The sequence below is a fragment of the Coffea arabica genome, chromosome 2c (assembly GCF_036785885.1).
Source record: "Coffea arabica cultivar ET-39 chromosome 2c, Coffea Arabica ET-39 HiFi, whole genome shotgun sequence".
NCBI classification, from domain to species: domain Eukaryota; kingdom Viridiplantae; phylum Streptophyta; class Magnoliopsida; order Gentianales; family Rubiaceae; genus Coffea; species Coffea arabica.
The window spans coordinates 12,161,289-12,181,374 of NC_092312.1; the positions used below are offsets into that span (position 1 = coordinate 12,161,289).

The 20,086-nt window shown below is 35.5% G+C and overlaps 1 protein-coding gene and 1 long non-coding RNA gene across 2 annotated transcripts; both read right to left on the bottom strand.

The window, feature by feature from the left end:
- Positions 1 to 7,730: 7,730 nt before the first annotated feature.
- On the bottom strand, positions 7,731 to 10,270 carry LOC140035042 (uncharacterized). Its single transcript, XR_011839001.1, has 3 exons — positions 10,083 to 10,270; positions 8,665 to 8,725; positions 7,731 to 7,938 (listed from the first exon to the last, which is right to left on the bottom strand). It is a non-coding gene; the product is annotated as an uncharacterized lncRNA (long non-coding RNA).
- Positions 10,271 to 16,138: 5,868 nt separating this feature from the next.
- LOC113726050 (uncharacterized) lies at positions 16,139 to 17,513 on the bottom strand. The gene has a single exon (XM_027249534.2). It carries the CDS (start codon positions 17,336 to 17,338, stop codon positions 16,481 to 16,483), a length of 858 nt encoding a protein of 285 aa, XP_027105335.1. The 5' UTR covers positions 17,339 to 17,513; the 3' UTR covers positions 16,139 to 16,480.
- Positions 17,514 to 20,086: the final 2,573 nt, after the last annotated feature.

Here is a 20,086-nt window from a genome sequence, read left to right on the forward strand (position 1 = left end):
AATATTATCGTACCAAAAAAAAAAAAGAAAAATCACATGCAACTCATACCTCACAAACTTTGGGGACAAAGCCGAAAGATCACATGGCAAAAGGGACAAACGTCCCTCGCATTTCTTTATTCTTGGTCCTATTTTCCTAATCAAGAAAATGATGACAGTCATGGCTGCCTCCGTATAATTTTTCCGTCAAGCTCAGTAGATAAGTGATTTGTGCAAAAGTGAAAGACTAAAGATAATAAAAGAACGGGTAACGTGGCATTAGTAAAGATTAAAGTTGAACGGTTCAAAAAACAAATTTTGCTTCACAAAAACGTATCTCGACGAGGAAGAATCTGTCGGCAGCATAAGCGTCACGGCCGTCTTAGTCTTACGTTGGAGAAGTGGGTGGTGGTGGTGGTTTTGTTTCGCTGTACGTGTCGTGTCGTGTAGGCTCCGTCATTCTTGTCGTTTACGGCGGCCGCGGCCGCGGCCACGTCCCTTCTCGTTGTTGCGTTGACGGTCCTCCAATTGGGGTGCAGCTTCCCCCCAACTCGTCTTAATCATTATATCCCGCTTAACGGCGCCGTTAACCGCTTCGACTTTTTCCCTACGTTGACAACATTTCAACCTGTCCTTTTCTGTGTCCCAAGCCTTTTTGCTTGTGTGTTGTTTGCCATGCATCGGTGCGCATCCAGCCAATAATATGCATCACCACATTACTTATCAGTTATCACCCATAAACGCATTAACAAAAAGTTTCTTTTCTTTTCTTTTTTTTTTTTCACATATGAGCCTATCAAAAGGTGTGGTGAAACTCCACCTTCTTATAGGCAGTTAAATGATTTTGGATTCTAATAAAAAACTATACTTGTTTGGATGCAGGTTATTTGAAAATTTTTTTTTATAAAATAATTATGACGATAATTTTTATGGTGTGATACGTGCGACACGACAGAGTAATTAGAACAATTTTAAAAACCATATTTGTGATGCAAACATATGCAGTCTCCCAAAGTTTTCGGTCATGCTTGGATTGCTTGTTTCCGTCAGAAAATATTGTCATTTTTCTTGATCACATTTCCCTATCACCTTTTTCCCTCACATATATCAAATCGTTACAGTAATTTTTCCATGAAAAATGACGGAAAATGCAATCCAAACACAACCTTCAATTATCACGAGTTGTTATGAAAACTTCTTTTTCTCTTTCCCAATTAACCACCAAAGTTAAACATCTCAAACACACTACTACTAGGTTCATTGATTCTGAATTCTTTTTTTTTAATATATTTATAACTATTTTTTTTATTTCAAATGCATAACATATTATTAAAATCTAAGTAAGTTAGGCCGGTCAATTAGCAGCCCACTGGATTAAAAAACTGTGCATGCAAGGATAAAATAAAAATCTCAACCTAGGCGTTATCATGAACCATGATGGATGGAAATGAAACATTATTGGTTATTGGAATTTTGATAAGAGTAAATGGTCATTGATGTTGGCAGCAGCCGCAGAACATATTCCCATCATGAACGGTCCAACACATCTCCTTAGTCGTTGCCCTTGCATCACTATCCACCTTTCTGTGTTCTTTTGTTTTTTCCATTACTTTCTTCTTCTTATGCGTGTCTATTTTCTTTGAGAAGTCCAATAATTGCGTGCGCCTAAAATCTGTCCATATCGACCTTTTGCTTTTGGGAATGAGCACTTCTCCAAATGTTAGTGTGTTGAATGGTATTTTGGTTATTGTGGTAGTAATTGGATTACAGCTAAAAGGGTGTCGATTTAAGAGGAGAAATTTCATGGTCATATTTATAAAATCTATATCTATATAAATTTGAGAAGAGATTTTTAGCAACAAACCTTCACAAATCTTCTCACTACCAATTTCATTTTTTTAGTATTTCACATTTAATTTAATTTATAAAATATATTTCTCTTAACTTCCATATCTACTCTTCACATTTGAAATTGTTGGTTATTTTTTAAAATCATTCCATTTCAAATTGTTAGTTGTTGGTAGTTGTGCATGTTATCCTATTTGAACTTCAACCCATCACGTTTCCGATTACCTTGCATTATTTATAATTCTACTCCAATTAAAATTTCTATAAGACCGTAACAAAAGATAACAAATATAACATCCTTTCATGCTTTATTATTAATTTAAATAAGTAAGATTATTTACACTCCATTTTTGTTATGTACACTTCAATAATCATTTTGATCATATAGTTTTCATTAATTAGACTATATGATAAAACAAATGATAGAATTGCAAATAATAAAAAAAATGGAGTGCAAATAACATTTTCCTAATTAAGAAGTGGCTTCCGTGTTTTTCTAATTTAAATAAGTAAGAAGTTGCTCAACTTATATAGGAATTTGGTTTGAAGTTTATTAGTGGAAGGGTAAATAAAGAGAACACATTGCCAAACTTAGTAAAAGTAAAAAAGTAAATGATAATATTTTATTTTTAACTTAGTAATCCTAAGTACAAGAGCAAAATTAAATATAAAACAAAAATGAAAATAACGTTGTGGATTTAAAAAATCAAGAATGGTACCATTCATGAAATTTAAATTATGAAATCACTAAATAAAAAACAAAGTACTACTGGCCTTTTAACGTGGAATTTGTTTTTTAAATATTAATTTTTTGATAAAAATAATGATAATAACAACATCAATTCTACCAAAAATTTTTAAAAAGTAACATTATAGTTTAAGAGAAAAATATAGAATATTCGACTTTAAAATACTACTTAATTTGTATATATCTGGTCCAAATTTGACCCTGATTAGATTCGGATAAGAGTGCAAAACCCAAACACTAAGGATAACTTTTGGTATCATTAATTATTTTTTGTATTCTCATTGCTGTCTTCATATGTAAATATGTATTTGCTATGTTAAAATATATACATATATATATTGATTGTAGTACTTGAAGATACTATAGATATTATCTGTTTTTTATTTTCATTTTTAAATACTAATAATTGCAACCATAGTAATCAATTTTCAATTTTATATTTTCAATATGATGGGTAAAGTTAAATATATTGGATCGTAGGGATATATTAGAGAAATTTAGAAGTTTGAAATTTTTGTGAAGGCAAAGAGATTTAGTTATAAGGACATTTTAAATGTTTCCAATTTTTTTAAGGGGAAAAATAATTTTTTCTTGTATGGTAAGCATCATTTTTTGAAGTTTTTAACCAACAAAGCAATTTTCGCCTAATTTCAAAATGGGTGCTTTTAGAGCAACTTTTATGTTCCAAAAAATAAAAAATTAACTTTAATAATTTTATTATAAATTTTGAACTAAATGAAAAGATAAATATGTTTTAGAAATTCAAAACTGTGCATCATCAAATAGAATGAGTACTTGTATAAGTAAGCAGCCAAGCAATGTAATTTACCACTTATGGGAGAGAGTGTAAGTAGGTGATCCGAACTCGAGATCTCTCTCTTACACTTAAATAAAAATAAAATAAAACACATCAAAAATGTAAATAAGCACTTAATAAGTATTTTGGTAAAAAGTTTTACTAATTAAGTACATTTTGATGAGCCATCTGAACTCCCAAAACGGAACCTTAGATGGATTTGAAAGGATTTATATGTTTTAATTACTCTCTATGGGTCTGTTTGGCACCCTAGTTTTTTAGCTATTAGTTTTTTAACAACTTTTGCTACAGGAACCCCAAAAAACTTTCCAAAATTTTTTATCTACACACTTAAAAAATCTATACACAAAAAATTTCTCAAAAACTTTTCTTCCTCCCTCATCCAACCCACCACACCAGCTACCACCTCTCTCGGCACCGGTCATCTGGCACCGGTAACCTAAAAAAAAAATTTTGAGTCCCTCACCCTCACCTCCCTCTCCTCCCCTCCCCTCTTCCCCGCCACTCTCCCCTTCCTGCTAGATGCTATCTGGTCGCGCGACCAGATCGCAAAGGGGGAGGGGGAGGGGGTTGCGATCTGGTCGCGGTCTGGTCCCAGATCGCAGAGCAGAGAGGGGAAGGGTGGCGGAAGAGGGAGAGGAGGGGAAGAGGGGAGGGGAGGGAGGGAGAGAAAAAGCAAAAAAAAAAAAAAAATAATGCATAGTTGCCGGCCTTCCTCGGGCGTCGGAGTGCGAGGGAGAGAGAGGAGTGGCGGGCAGAGGGAAGAGTAAATGAATGGTGGAAAAGTTTAGGGGTGGCGGGGGAGGGAGAGGAGAAAAGCAAAAAAAAAAAAAAAAAAAACAGAGGTGGTACTGGAGGAGGTGCTGGAGGTGGGAGGCAGAGGAGCGGTAACGGGGAAGGGGGAGGGGGAAGGAAGAAGAAGATGATGATGAGAGGAAAGAAAAGAAAAATGAAAGAAAGAAAGAGAAAGAGAAAGAGAAAAGAAAGAAAAAAAAGAAAAGGAAAAAAAAAATTTTCACTTTACAAAAATTTTTACAAAATTTTTCACATTCCAAAAATTTCTACAAACAAAAACTGCCACAAAATTTTTTCAAAAACTTCTACAGTGCATTACAGTAAAAGTTTTAAATAAACTCCAAAAAAACTCAAATTCCAAACAGCTCCTATATTTGGGCCACAATGCCGCCTAGTTTGGCAGCTTGGAGTTTGAGCGGAGCCCAAGAGTTTAGAAGTTGTTCCTCTTAAAGGTTCAAGTTCCGGAATATCTTCAGTGCTGGCCGGGAAATTAGTGATTTTAAGGCACATGTGATATAGAATTGGATTCTGCGATTGCAGAGAACTTTTGATGGCTCCGATCAGTCTATCCGAGCCGCGATTGATCTGGCTCGTCCATTTGAAATATATACATGTTTCAAGTTGATGGGCCATATCAGCCCCAGCTCAGATGAGCTGATTTGGGTCGTCAAAAGAAACTGCGGTTATATCTATGACTGCATCAGACTCAAAGGCCCCGTTTGAGATTGCGGTGGTTTTAATAAAAAGTACTTTTAATGTATTTGTTAAATATCATCCCACAAAATTAGGGTAGAACTTTTGATGTTAAAAGTACTTTTAGTAGAAGATCATATTTGGTATTTTTAGAATAGTTTTGGTGATTGAAAAAATAAAATATCAAATTTAATCATCTTATCCTATATTATGAACCAAATAAAGAGATAAACACTTTTAAAAGTTTTCCAAATTACATATTATCCAATACAATGAGCGCTTATTGAATTATGTCTCCAAACAATAAATTTAAAAGCACTTAAGTAATTTTATTAAAAGTTCTACTCGCAACTCTAAACAGGTCCTAAGTCAGGTGATGTATGAGTAATTAGTATATGCGTATACATGTAGTTTTTTGTTTACTAGATTTGTTGAAATCAATTGTCATGACATTAATTTAAATTTTATCAATAGCTATGTAGGAAAATAAATGAAATAAAAATATGCATGTAGATATTTATCTATGAATTACCTATAAGGCTATAACGATGATTGGCCGTTACAACAAAACTTAAGGTTCGCCAGATTACTTTGGCAAGAAAAAAATAAAATACTTGCTTTGCATGTGCTCATTCTTTAAAGCAAATATGTAATTACATTTCATGTTAAACAACTTTCATTTGAGGTAAACACTTTCTTCGAATTTATGAAAAGATAGATTAGAGTAGAGGTGTAAATGAGTCTAAACAAGTCAAACACTCTAATATTTAAATTTGTTTGATTATTTTGAACAGTTTGAAATTTTGTTCATGTTTGACTTATTTATTTCTCAAGTTGAGTTTGAACGACCTTTTATCGAATCGAACTCAAGTCAAACTCTAGAAGTTCGAACTTTTCACATGTAAATTTTAGATGTATTTGGATAGGAGATTATTTGAGATATTATTTAAAATAATTTTTATAGTACTTTTTGTGATGTGATGTATGTGATTTAAAAAAATGATTGAGAATATAAAAAAATGAATTGAAAAATGTGTTTATGATGCAAACGAAATATTATTTGGCAAAACTTTGCTATCCAAATATATTAACCGAGTTCAAACTGAATTTGAAAGTTTATCAAACATAAATTGTTGTTAAGTTTGATTTAATTAATTACTGAACTAAACTCGAACGCACTCTTATCATACCGAGTTTAATTCGAATATTGAGTAGTTTGTTTGTCTTTCACCCTTAAATCAAGAAAGATATTAGTAATAGCTAGTCTATCAAGGGAATTTTGAAATAACATAAAGTAACTAAGGATGTATTTGAAAAATTAAAGTCCGAAATCTAAAATTTGAATCTGTTAAGTTACTAAATTGTTAAATACTAAAATCTGATATATTTGAATGTATATCACATTAAATGATAAGTGAATAACTTCATTCTTATTTTTTGGAGCAAGTTTTGATTAGAAAATTGAGTGTCACTTAATTCATTTAAATATTATATTTTTCATTATCAAACGCATTTGAACATATTAATATTTGAACTAATTAAGTTTAAACGTTGAATTGAGTTATCAAATAGGGTATAAATATCTGCATCAAAAACTTCTTTTATATTAGAATAGACTATAGACATTCTAAACTTTTATTTTAATAGAGAAGGTGTGAGATTTAAGAAGTACAAAGAGAGAAAGAGATTTGAAGTTAAAACCTCGAATTTTTGTTACTCAAACTTGGACACTTGCAAACTTTAAAATCGAAATTTCTCAAATCTCCTGTGTTTATTGAAATTTTTCTTAAAGTTCTATTGCTAAATTATGAGACAAATAGCATCAAGCGTTCCTAGTCGTTTCCAATTATGAACCAACTTGCAATTTCATCTTTGAAGCTGGCAAACTCAAATCGACTTAGGGATGTTTGTAATCCTATTAAGTACTTAAAATTAATGTATAAAGTATATTATATTAACTTAAAAAATATTATCTCACACGCATTTTGACACACACACACACATATTTTATATATATATATATATATATATGCCAAGGGGTTCTTCCGTTGTTACTAAGACTCGAAACCTTCATATTTCAGTTGTTAGGCCGGTGATCCAATAACCTGTTTAGCAATGAAAAAAAAAAAATAGCTCCAAAGCCCTAGAAAATGGTGCAAATATGGCACAGAAAATGGAACTAATATTTGGTGGCAGTAAAAGTTCAAATGGGTTGCAGGTCAAGAAAATCCCATCATTCAAATATAGTAAACTTATTAGCGATCTCTTAACTATTTGTTGGAAAGAATCAAGAGTCACGGCGAGGTGTTAATAGCTGACCGCTAGTTTGTCGAGTGTTTCCCCTCCCCTTTCCCCTACATCGGTCTAGGAAGTAGTTGAGTGAGAGTGTATAAGGTCCATTGAGTGTCCGTCCAGTCAGCAATTGCCTAGATGTGGTTACTTAGTGGGTCCCCCCCATTAGCGATTTCTTAACTATTTGTTGGAAAAATTTCTAACGCACACAGAGCATGTTATATACGCATGTATGTATATAATTCTTATAAGTATATAAGAGAAAACTATAGATTTTTTATAACATAATTGGGCGAGTAGAAGAAAAAGGGAGAAGCAAAAGAAAGGGAAATGGAGAAAGTTGAATTAAAAAGTGGCAAGAAAAATCGAAAAATGAAAGTGAACAACAAGGTTATGAGGGATGGCACCATGGTAGGATATGTGAAAGTTATAAGAGGTAACAGATGTGACGACCCCACCTCCCCCTAAGGCGTACCAGAGGGTTTGGCGGACCGCCTGCCCAGCTCTCGCCAGGACTCACTCACTAAAATCATGTGCACACACCCCAAGCACCATTAATAATATCCGCAATCCCAGCTTATAATTTACATTGATAGAAACCAAAGTACAAAGTCTTGATATACTTAAACTAGTTCAAAATATATACAATCCAAGTACAAATGTTCCATTCGAGGAATAGCGCGAGTACAAAACCAAAATTCAAAACACAGTCTAAAGTAACTAGACTACGCTAGCCTTTACATCTCTTATGCCTCGCTCGTACCCCCTGTAAGGAGAACAAATAACGTGGTATGAGCTAAAAGCCCAGTGAGGTTCCAAATAGCAAATTGACCATTATTTATAAATACAAGTTTTCGATTTAGCAAGGTAACGAGCATGAAGAGTTCATAAAAGTGAGCAATAACACTTCAAGTAGCAATCTCAAAATGAGCGAGTATAAAAATTTTCATAAGAAACAATCATCCAATAAACAATAATCATTTCAAGCATAAGGATACGGATAGCTCTCAGGAGCCAACTTCCATTCATCATCAGGAGCTTGATCACGTAGTAGTTGACACTCCGTCAACTTTCAAGTAAAGGAACCGATCCAGTAGAACACCACTTAAACGACTCTCCGTCCACCGTTCAACCCCCAGCTGGGCCCAAAATCCTCAAGAACACGGGTGGTAATACTCGAGTATACCGATTAGTCGAGGAGATATCACTCCACTCGACAATACAAGAGACCCAGGGTTCGTTACCCAATCGACCAAGCCCTTGCCGGCTCGACTAGAGTAACTCGCCACAGGGTTTCTGGAATTCCAGTAAGTGCGCGCATCATCATAAACAAGTATATCAAGTCAATTGCAACAATAAACAAGTATATCACGTAAGGGCAAGTGCGATAAAGTACACTCTTGCCCTAACAATTCACGCATGTGGCATGTAATCATATTGGCACGTATCAAGTACAAGTATCAAGTTCAATTCAGTATTTGAAAGCACTCACCAAAAGATATAGTGCCTTTACTGGTCACTTTCAGGTTATATTCCGAGTTCGGAGTCCAAATCTGCGATAAAACTCAGTTTGAGAACTTTGAAACATGACTAGAGTTCGAAACTTAGACGTTTCGTTCAATAAAATCAAGAATTTGAAATTCACTCGGATAGTAGTCGTGAAACACTTGCTCACTTTTTAAACGGTAAAACTTTGTAACATTTATACTTGAAAATGCCATGCGAGTCGAAAGTACAAGAGAAACATATTCCAAATAGTCATTATTTCATTTCTCAAGGGTACAAGCTCGGCCAAATCCTTCCTTATATACCTCGGAACAAGAATACTCAAGTACCCTAGATGGTTGAAGCAGTAATCACTCTTAACCCTTACTCAAGTTGCAAGTAGTTCTCTAGTTTTCGAGCGTAAATTTGGGCAGCATGCCCTTTGTATTTACCTAATTTTCCAGCCTTTTAGGCTTCATTGTTTTTCTCAAACACAACCCAACATTATACATCTCAGCCATTCATGTCAAGAGCCGTTCCATAGGCTCACAATATCATAATAATAAGATTCACAACAGTAGCAAGTACAGAAGTTCAATGTGGCACAAAACAGATTTGACGTACAAATGCGGAAATAACATATCCGAGGCTACGCTTATCGGATTGAGGCGTAACCTATGCCGTTTCGAAGCTAAGACACAGAGCTATAATGTTCATGAAGGTCACTTAGTCCAGTTTCTAATGTAAATTGGTCAAATTCTCCAATTACCAAACCAGAAATCAATTCACCGGCTGTTTAAATGCAGAACACTGTAATGGACATAACTCAGTGTACACAAGTCCGAATCAGGTGTTCTTAGAGGCATTTTAAAGATACTTCGGAGCACTACAACTTTCATGTTTTGGTCCAGAGCTAAATCAGAATGGATCCTGGTCAAAAATCGTGATAAACTGGACTGAACTGAAGAAACGGACTACTGGGAAATTCTTAAAGCAGTAGGGGTATTTTGGACTTTTCACGTTCTGCGTTGCTCCGATTGAGCTGAAATTTTGTAGGCACCTATAAAACACCATTATCTACAACTTTCCTTCTTTGACCAAAGGCCAATTCGGCCTCTAACATACAGATACAATTTCGGACAGAATGCTTGGGAAATTTTCCAGAAATCTGGAATTTTTAGCTCTAAGTGTAGTTTCCTCAAATTTCTGGTTCCAATCACCACTAAACAACCTTATATAACTTTAATTGCAACATTCATGCATCATACATCAACTTGAGCAGAAAATCAGGAACCCTAGTTCATCAAATAAATAGGGGAAAACTACTAAAACATGCTCATCATCCATAATCTCACCATAAAATCAAGTTACTAGGCTTAATATAACAAGATTAGAAGTAAAACTTGGAGAGATAAACTCTCTTACCTTGAATAAAAGTCACCAAGAGTAGCACAAGCTCTCCCCTTCAAGAATCACACCACAACTCACTAGCTAGTCACTCAAGAACAAGTTTAATCGGTTTATTTTGTTTGATTTCTCCCTAAGTTGTTGGATTGAAGATGAAATGAAGGAGTTTTTTTTTTCTTCTTGTTGTTCCTCCCCTCTCTCTCTCTCGGTTCTTATGCAGAAATATGGAGGAAGATGAGGCTTGGTTTGTCTTATATGGAAGTAAGAGGTTAAGGGTAATTGTGTCCACAATTTTTGGCCAACACTTGGCCTATTCTTGTCCACAAGATTTTTCTCTTTCTTTCCTTGTATTTGAGCCACAATTTCGGTCAAGCTATAATCATGAGGGGGAAGATATTTTGTTCAAGTTCAATAAATTTGTTTGGTAAGCAAAAATGGTGGTCAAGCGGTGCGTTCAATCGGTAATGCGCGGGACCCGCCGGTTCGCGCCGTTTTTCTTAAAAACACCCGTACTAGAGTTTTTACTTTCCATTCACTAACCTTACCTCATTGCTACTACTCACATATTATTTCTCACTTAAAAGTCACTTTTAATCATCAAATTGATCCTTGGCCAGTACCGAAAATTCATCCGGCGGAAAAATCACAAAACCCTAATTTTGCTCAAATCTTGAAACCGAAGTGTAAAACCTTATTTTCTAGGTTTATTTACTCTTATAGTTGAACAATTGGATAGTAGAGCTTTAATAAATAATAATTTTCAAATAAAAGGAAATTTTTAAGAAAACGTGAGGAATTTTCCAATTCCAGTAATTAAAATTAGGGTTTCAATTAAAATATGAGAGATTTAGGAAAACCGGTTAGTCACAAGTAAACTAGGGTTTCTAGTCTTTTTTTAAAACAAAATTAGGTTTTAAATCAAACCCAAAGAAATACACTTTAATATTTTCTTCACAAACAACCTCCTAATATTCGGGATGTTACAACAGATAGCCAATTGACGGGTAAGAATGGACAAAAAGAGTAATAATTTTTAATAATTCTGAAAACTCTACCAACATATCTTCCAAAGATTTTTTTTTAATCTATATTAAATTATATGAAAAACACTATTCTATAAACACTCAACAATTTTAGGGGTACAAGATGGGAGAAATTTTTTTTCTAAATTCAAGAAAAATGAATTAGTTGTAATTTATGTTTTCTATATTATAATTTTGATACATGGATATAACATAACATCTTTCATGGATTATTGATAATAAGGTTTACAACTGCTCTATCATGTAAATTATTATAAATTAAATTATTTTATTCAAGTTCTTATCGTATATTGACAAACAATAGGCAAACAAGTTTTGGCTTCAATTTAAGCCCATTTTGTGCTCACGAAATGAGTAATTTTTTTGAACATGTTAAGTATATATTTTTTTGAAATTTTTTTCATATACTCTATCATATAATGCAATATATATAAACATATATTATTAATTTGAATTGAAATATAAACCCATGCACGGTACGGATCAAAATGCTTGCACAGACAAAGGTTCAACTTCACCGTACAAACTGCACGCAATAGCACAAAAAAGCAAAATATTTTTCCACTCCTCCTCGCTATGAATGCTCAGAGCAAAATTATTTGATTAAGTCGGAGGACAACTTTTTGGCTCCTGAAAAAGATTTTCCATTATTCTTTTTTATTCCAAACAAAAGAAGGCCGAAGAAGGGACCGGACATGGAGTGGAAATAAGGGTGGGGAATTTGAAACTGCCGTCAACTGAGGAGGCAGCAGCAAATTGCGCTCACTTTCGCTTCTTCGAATTGCGGGTTGGAGAAGCAGCCGCCCCCCGCGCCTAACACACACACACGCTCACGTCACGCACTCCACATTCTCTCTCGCCCTTTTTCCAGCGGCTGTTTCTATCGGGTACCACTACTTTTCTTCATTCAATTTTCCATTTATTTTAATCAATTTGGTAAAGCGGCATTGCTTTTGTCGGCTTTGCTCCGCTGCCCTCTCTCTCTCTCCAATTTTATCTGTTTGAATATTGTGGCCCAACGTGGCGCGTAAGGAAGGCTCCCAGCAGAAGGAGGAGGACGCCATCACTTTCTTCCTCCGCTGGGGGGGTGGGGCCCACCCAAATTCTCAACCAACCGCTTGCCCATACGCAGCCGACTGGCCGGCGTAACTGTCTGTCTTAATCCGACACGTCACCCTCTGCCGCCCCCACCCCTCTCTAACTAATTCTTTCTTTACCCGTATTTGTTTGTTTTTTTTTTCACTCCTACATAAAATGGGCTAACAAAACTCTTCTTCTATTGAGTTAGTGATTTAGAAATCAAAATATAAGTGAAAAATAATAATAGGAGTTGAAATTAGACTTTCATTCCATTCGATAATTTCTGCAGTGATTTAGAAATAATGCTGTTCAAAAGTTTGGGTGATTTACATGTATCATATATTCAAGCATGTAGTATACAGGTTGTCAGTATATATAAAATTAATTCAAATTTAATACTAACATATATATATATATATATATATATATATTGCATACTAGACTTTTTTTTTTTTGCATCACATAAACTTCAAAACTATCAATTTCTTCTTCCCTCGTAATGTTCTACCCATTTAAGTCTCGTTTTGAAGGCGGAATTATTCTAGAAGGAATCGAGGAATTTCGGGACCTAAGCGTTTAATGTTGAAAGTCCGGGGATAAAAATTTGTGTCATAAAATACCCTAACGTACAATTAACTAACTAAAAAGGTCCTCTAACGATATACTGTTACTAACTAGTGTGCTAGAATTCTGGTATAAGAGAAAAGGGAATTGTATGAATTATTTCCTCGGCAAAGTGAAAAAGAGGGGATGTATTTGTATGAGATGTCACGTCAGACAACCATTTGCCATGCATGCCTGCATCCATTTATGCCTTCCATCACTCCATGCATGCCCATGGATGGAGGAGTCTTTTCCATTCAAAATTAAAAGGTTTCGTTGATTCGACTTTCATCGTTGTTACGACCTAACAGGACAGGACATGCCTTCAACAACATTTTATTATTTGTGCTGTCCTAAACAAGATATGGCTAAGCAGGTTTTAGTTTAGTATGGCTAAGGTTGAAACACAAAGTTTTGTGTAGAGGTTTTAAATTCTAATTTCCTAAAATTTGCTTATTTTTTAAATCTCACATTTTTCTTAGTAGAAAAAAAGTTTTTTTCTTAGAAAAAAAAATATCGAATTTGATTGAGATGGAAAAGAATGTGCATGTTTATATATTTACGGCATCAAACATTGACAAAGAAGATTATTGTTGCGACATTCTTAGGGTGATAAAAAAGTTAATTCCTCAGTAGTCGAAGTGTGTTAATCTTATAATTTAGCTCGTTTCGCGTGCAATTAGATGTTTACATCTTTAGATGCAAGATACTAAGATAACAAATTTTTTAGAATAATATTAACTTTTGTGGTACGAATACGATAGATATGTAAGAGATAAAAATAATTTTAAAAAATAAAAAGACAATCGCAGCATGTTTTTATGATGATATAGCAGAAAAAAAATTTAGTAGTAAATACTAGTCTAATTTGCAATCTAAAAAATAGTTACTAGTACAAGGACTAGGACCTGAATAAAGGGGGCCCATAATACTATAATAGTGCAAATAAAACACAAATATAAAATGGCCGCCATTAAGGTGTATGGTACTCATCGGAAAAAAATATTGGTGGGAAGGAAATCTTCTCCAGGGATTTGGACGACAAAAGACGGGGGCCCACCAAAAGCGGCAGCCGCGCTTTCACTTCGAACCTCCCGCGTCCACGTGGGCCCATTGCTGTCTAATAAGCTGCTTTCCCGGAAAAAATTTAAAAAAGATAAAAAAAAAATAGCAGTACTACTGCTACTGGAACTCAATTACTAAATAATAAATAAATACGGAGATCGGACTGCCGTATAACACGTGCAAACCGCTGCTCGAATCTCAAGGCCTTTACTCAGTCAACACTCAACACGCACACACTCACACAGCTGACAGGCAGCCCCCCCCGCCATCCCATCCCATCCCATTACCCCTTTTGTCTCTTACCCGCTCTCCCCCTTCGGTCTTGACGTAGAAAGTTTGGAACCCCTCCCTCCCCTCCTCATCGCTGTGTCTGGCGCGTGTACTCCACTCTCCATCTCTCTCAGCAGTTGGGTTTGGATTATCCAGTTTCCACGCCCGGCGGGTCAAACCTGGGACAGACCGTTTGAATGGGAGTACTTACCAGGCGGTACCAGAGAGGGTTAACCAAACCCGCCAGCAGTCAAAAGAAAGCAAATGCTCTTTTAACTACTTACTACTATGTTATACTACTACTCCCTCCGTCCCATTTTGTTAATCTTGATTTTTTTTCACACAGATTAAGAAAGTATAATTAATTTGGTTGGAAACATAAATTTAGATTAATAATTTCCTAAAATACCCTTATGCTAATCACGATGAGTGCATTGGAAAAACTCAATGTATTCAATGTAGTGGGTTAGTATTTAATAACAATGTATTAATAACAAGATATTTAATAAGGATATTTTAGATAATTTGAAAGATTACTACATTCCTTAATGGGAAAGTGGACTACAATTTGGGACAGACGAAAAAGGAAAACAAGACTATTAAAGTGGAACGGAGGGAGTATCATGGATTGAATTTAGTTTAGGACCGTTTGGAATTAAAAGATGAGCATGACTGCTACTGCTATCAAGAATTATTAATGTTAAATGCTGCCGGTTAGAATCAATAGTGCGTCTAGGGGTCCCTTTTTTTTTTTTTTTTTTTTTATGTTTTGGTCGGTTATTGTGTTGGGGCAAAATATGTTTGCGATAAGATGTGGTTACACCACTATATGCTGATGATGCAGCATTTCTTTTCTTTTTCTTTCGTGTATTTTCCTGGAAATTTGCCAATTCCTCGCTTGGTCAAAAGTGTGTGCTAGGCATTTTCAGTTCAGTTGGGGAGCTGTTTTTCATCTGTAATATTTCAAAAAAAAAAAAGAAAAAAGAAAGGCATTACATTTCAACAAATACAATCCAAATATTTTTTGTTTTAAAATGTCTGGATTGATGATTTCTTAAAGTTTTTGTAAAAGAAGAAAAAAATGTACTTTAATGATCATTATAATGTATATTAGATAAAAAAAAATGTGATTGAAAAATCAAACGTAAACATTCCTTAAAAAAAAAAAAAAGCAATTGCAATCCAAACAAGGGTTTTTTTTTGCAATTTACATGGCAAAGCATTTTTTTTTTTTTGGGGGTAAATGATGTTGAAAATCAAATCATGGGTTATTGCCGGTTTCCCCTCTATACTATCACTAAATGAAATGATGGGAGGGTAATAACAGTAGTACTTTTCCTGAATGGGGGGTGCATGTCTTAATCATGGATGACAACATTGCAATAATTTCAAAATCGCTGCAAAGACCATTCACATTTAAGAAATTCAAAGTAAATGATGATAAAAGAAAAAGCTCTTGTAAGATGACTCCTCCGTTTCAAACTCATTATTGGCCTCCTCTTAAATCTCAGGTCATTTGGTAAAAACTTTAATCAACCGCCAACAAAGCAAATAGCTCCCCCCCCGGGCTCCCAAAAAAAACATTATTAATAAAATTAAAAATAATAAAAAAAGATATTTTCTTTTTTTGGTTGGATAAAATTTTGTAAAGCCACCTTTAGTTCCTCCCCGCCATCTGGAGAACACGTACCACTATAATCAAATCACTCCCTCTTCTTATGCCCTACGCTTTGAGAAAGCACAGCAAAATCTACAATAGCATTCCAAAATGGAGGCAGCCCAACACGTGGCGCCACAATCGAGTACCCCGATTGTCTGGCAGTGTCCGTACAAAGCGGACCACACGTAACATTGCCTCTGCCGCCACCCCCACCTCCACCGGCCTTCTCAGTCTCCGGTCACCTTCTCCGGCGAATCATTTTGAGCAAAGTAATTCCAGAAGAATAACAGTTTAAATTCGATTAAACAATGCAATACATCTAACTGGATAAAAGAAAATTAGCCAGGAAAAAATGAAAGAATTTAACTACGTCATCCTTTCTTGCATGAGGAAATTAGACGAGTTCATGAGGAGATCCTTTAAACAACAGCACGAAATTCTATTCGTTTCTGTTTCTGTTGCAAAAAAGTAAAGGATTAGTTTTTTCTATTCACATCCAACGGTGATTTCCAACTGACAAAATATTGATCACCGGAAAGTTTTCGCTCTCACCGTCCACTATTTTCACCTACAACATTTTTTTGGTCTCTTTTCTACAGAGGTTTTCTCCCAAAAAAAAAAGAGAAATACGGAGGAAGGATTTAATGAGAATTAAAATTAACAGATCCCGATCGTCGCCGATCCGACAATTTGAGTCAAGCATTCTCCGACGGCGGGGGCAGGTTGAGATCGAGATCGAGGTTGAGCTCATAGGTGGTCTTTAGCGGCTTAACATCGGCCCGGTTCAGGTCGACTTCGACCGAGGACGAGTCGGACTCGCTCTGGACGTCAATGGCTCCCGCCGCCGCGGCGGCGGCTGCTCCAACGCCGAGAAAATCCACGGCTACCGTTACCCGGTGGGGATTGAGGACACTGTGGTCAGGCTTCACCATTGCATGGCGCGCGAGAGCGTCGAAGAAGAACGCCCGAGAAGCATTCACCGCCGGCGGTTGCATGACTCCGGCGAAACGTCCGGCGAAGGGAGAGAGCCGAAACTGTTGTTGGTTCTGGTTAGGAAAAGCAAACTTGACGTTCATCGAACCGCCCAGGCTGAGATCCAACGGCGAAGAAGAGGAGTCCGCCACCGCAACCACCGGCGAGAAGGCCTCACGGCTGGACGACTCCACGGTGCTGCTCTGGCTGCTTGGGCTTCCATTGTTAGTATTAACGTTAGTATTAGTATTATTGTTAGTTTTCACAAAATTGTTCTGATCCTTAAGGTTGAGGTTCACGGTGGTGAGTCTCAACATATTTTGGCTGAGATTCCCGTTATGTTCCTCGGGAAGAGGAAAGTTTGTCTTCGCCTTGGCGCCTCGAAATTCCCTGGCGGCGGCGTCGTAAGCACGGGCGGCTTCCTCCGCGGTATCGAAGGTTCCGAGCCAAACGCGGCTCTTTTTTCCAGGGTCTCTGATCTCGGCAGCGTACCTCCCCCACGGCCTCTTCCTCACGCCCCGAAAATGCATCTCCTTTGCAATACCTGGGTTGGCCGACGCCGCCTTGTCTCTCGGCGCCATATCACAACGCCACCTCTAATGATATATATAGATATGGGAATATGTATGTAAATATATGTTGGTTGGGTCGTTTTTGTTGGATGGATGCTGAGGAATGATTATCAATTGTTATTCGTTGAAGGCAAAAAACTAGGGAAGAGTGGTGGGGGTGGGGGTGGGGGGGGGCGAGAGGGCGATGGTGGTGCGGAGAAAAGGAAGGAGATTATATAATGGGGGAGAGGCCGGAGGGAGGGGCCGAGGCATGAGGGGGGTTGGGGGCTGGGGGTAGAGTCAAGGAAAGATTTGACTGCGGAGAGAGAAAGAAAGAAAGAGAAGGAGCCGCCCTGAGAGGGTGGTGGGGTCAGAGGGATTACGTGGCACGTGGGTTCCGTTGGCGGCATAGTTGTACTGTTGTGGTGGTACTAGACTACTGGGAGTAGTAGAAGAAGGAAAAAGTATAATGGATATATACATACATACGCGTGGAGTATAATGTACGTGTGCCCGTGCGTAATGTTTGAGGATATAGATATGCATGCTCTCCTCCTGTCCTCGTGTAATTTTTGGGATAGGGGCATTTATTGCGCTTGGATAGTTTTTTTTTTTTCTTTTTATGTTGCTTGCTTCTTTATTTAGTTTTGGGCGTTCATTTGTGTGATTGTTTGGAGATACTCCGCCATTCTATGGCCCTAGGGCACATTTTGACATGAATGTACCCTTCTTCTTACTTTCTTTTCCTTTTTTTTTTTTATAAAAATTTTATATGGTAATTTGCATGCATAAAGCTATTAAAGGGGTTATTTGGATATATATATACACACACACACACATATCCATTTGCTATTTTTTTTTTGTTGGAGCATTATAAGTTGTGTTAATATTGACACCTATTCACTGTTTTTTTTTTTTTTTGGCATTGCCAAGGCTATTTTATCAGCGTTTCAAAAATGCGTTAATATTAACACCTATTGACCGAAATTTATTGCGTTAGTTTTTTTTTCCCTAGGGTTTTTAGAGTAGTTTTATTTAAACATGTAGCTTTCGTTAATTCTAACATCATACCAAATTTGGAAACTTTGATCCGTCAAAATTAGGTTTCAATAAATAAGAAAATTTAAATTTTGTCCGAACCCTATTTTGGAGTCACTCGGTCGCCATATTGTTACGTACAATACAATTTCTAAACTTTTTTTTAAAAAAAAAATGTATATGAGAGTTTTAACGAACTCACATAACTTGCTTCCGACAAAATCAAGTTTACGACGCAATCAACGAACTGTACGTTTAGAATGTTGAATGCTCAATCTTTACATTTTTCAAGGAAAAATAACGAAATCTAATGTAATTAGTTTGGTCAAAACTTTAGTGATAAAAAAAAGGATGAAATTTGTCCAAATGTTGTAGAATCATTATAAAGGATATTTATTGCAAAATGACATAATAAATTATCAAAAGTCGTCCCTTTTTTTTTGGTTCAAATACATGTATTCTGAATAAAAATATTCATGTATTAGTTAAAATCCACAAAAAATGTTTGTTCGGCTGCAAAATGACTAAAATTCATCTAGGTTTTTGAGAATGCAAACTCTTTAACGCTTTAATTGACTAAAAACATTAGTGGTCCATTCCTAATAAAATTAACACCTTGGATCACCAAAAAATTTAATATATGATCTAAAACAAATGTTTTGATCACCCAAAACTTTTTGACGTTTCCTATTCTTGCAATATTGGATTTGATATTAAAAAATAGTGAATTTGACATCATATCACATATATAAATAAATTACCGAGACAAGTTGCTTATTGTTTTCCTAAATCACTTCTCAAAATCATTATATATTTATGTACCAAAAGAAAAGGTTAATTCCAAAATACCCTTCCAAAAATATTTTTTCTCACTTTTGTCGCCTTAAATGTTGAATTGGATCAATTCCTTCTCATGGTAGTTGATTTTTTTTTTTTGCAATCAAGTACAATTAATGAAGCCGCCATAATTTTTGTCCAAATGTTCATGAGAGATACACAAGCTACTACAAAAAGGACTAAATTACCACTAAATTGTCAAAATTTTTATGTTCCTAACGTATTCTTAATTCTAACAAATCAATATGCATACAATTATCGTACGTGCAATTCAAAGTGATAAAAAAGCCTAAAGATAAAGGACTAAATACGCAATGGTTTCATCTTCTCCTCTACTTATAAAATAAATCCTATATATATATATATATATATATATATATATATATATATATATTCTTTTTAGAAAGGATAAAATACTAAAAAATCAGATTTGGTATATTTAAATTTTTATTCTTTGCTTTTTTAGTGGCACAAAACAATTTTGTATCTATATATATTGGCTATTTGAACTTTAAAAATTTGTTGGAAACATAGCAAATCTAACTTATTTGGTGATGTTTTAGTCTTTTCATAGCAACAAGTATATCTCAAACGAGTAATCCTTTTGAGAAATTGGCCATGGTATGTGGATTGTTCCCGATTGGAAAAAATTGAATATCTTAAGGGGCGAATTGATCAAATTCAACATTCAAAGGGGTAAAGTGAGAAACAGATATTTTTTGAAGTTGCTGTTTTAGAATCAGCCTATTTTAATGGTAAAGCAATTAAATATACAGTTAAGTAAACTACGAAGTATTCCCAAGTTCAAACCACAAAGCACAAATAAATTCAGATGTCATACTTGATTATTCAATATAATTGCTTACCATCATTTCATGGAGAATCTTCTGCCATTTCGTCTGC

Bases quoted from the DNA above. Each gene is read 5' to 3' on its own strand.
- LOC113726050 (XM_027249534.2), bottom strand. From the start codon at position 17,338: ATGGCGCCGAGAGACAAGGCGGCGTCGGCCAACCCAGGTATTGCAAAG.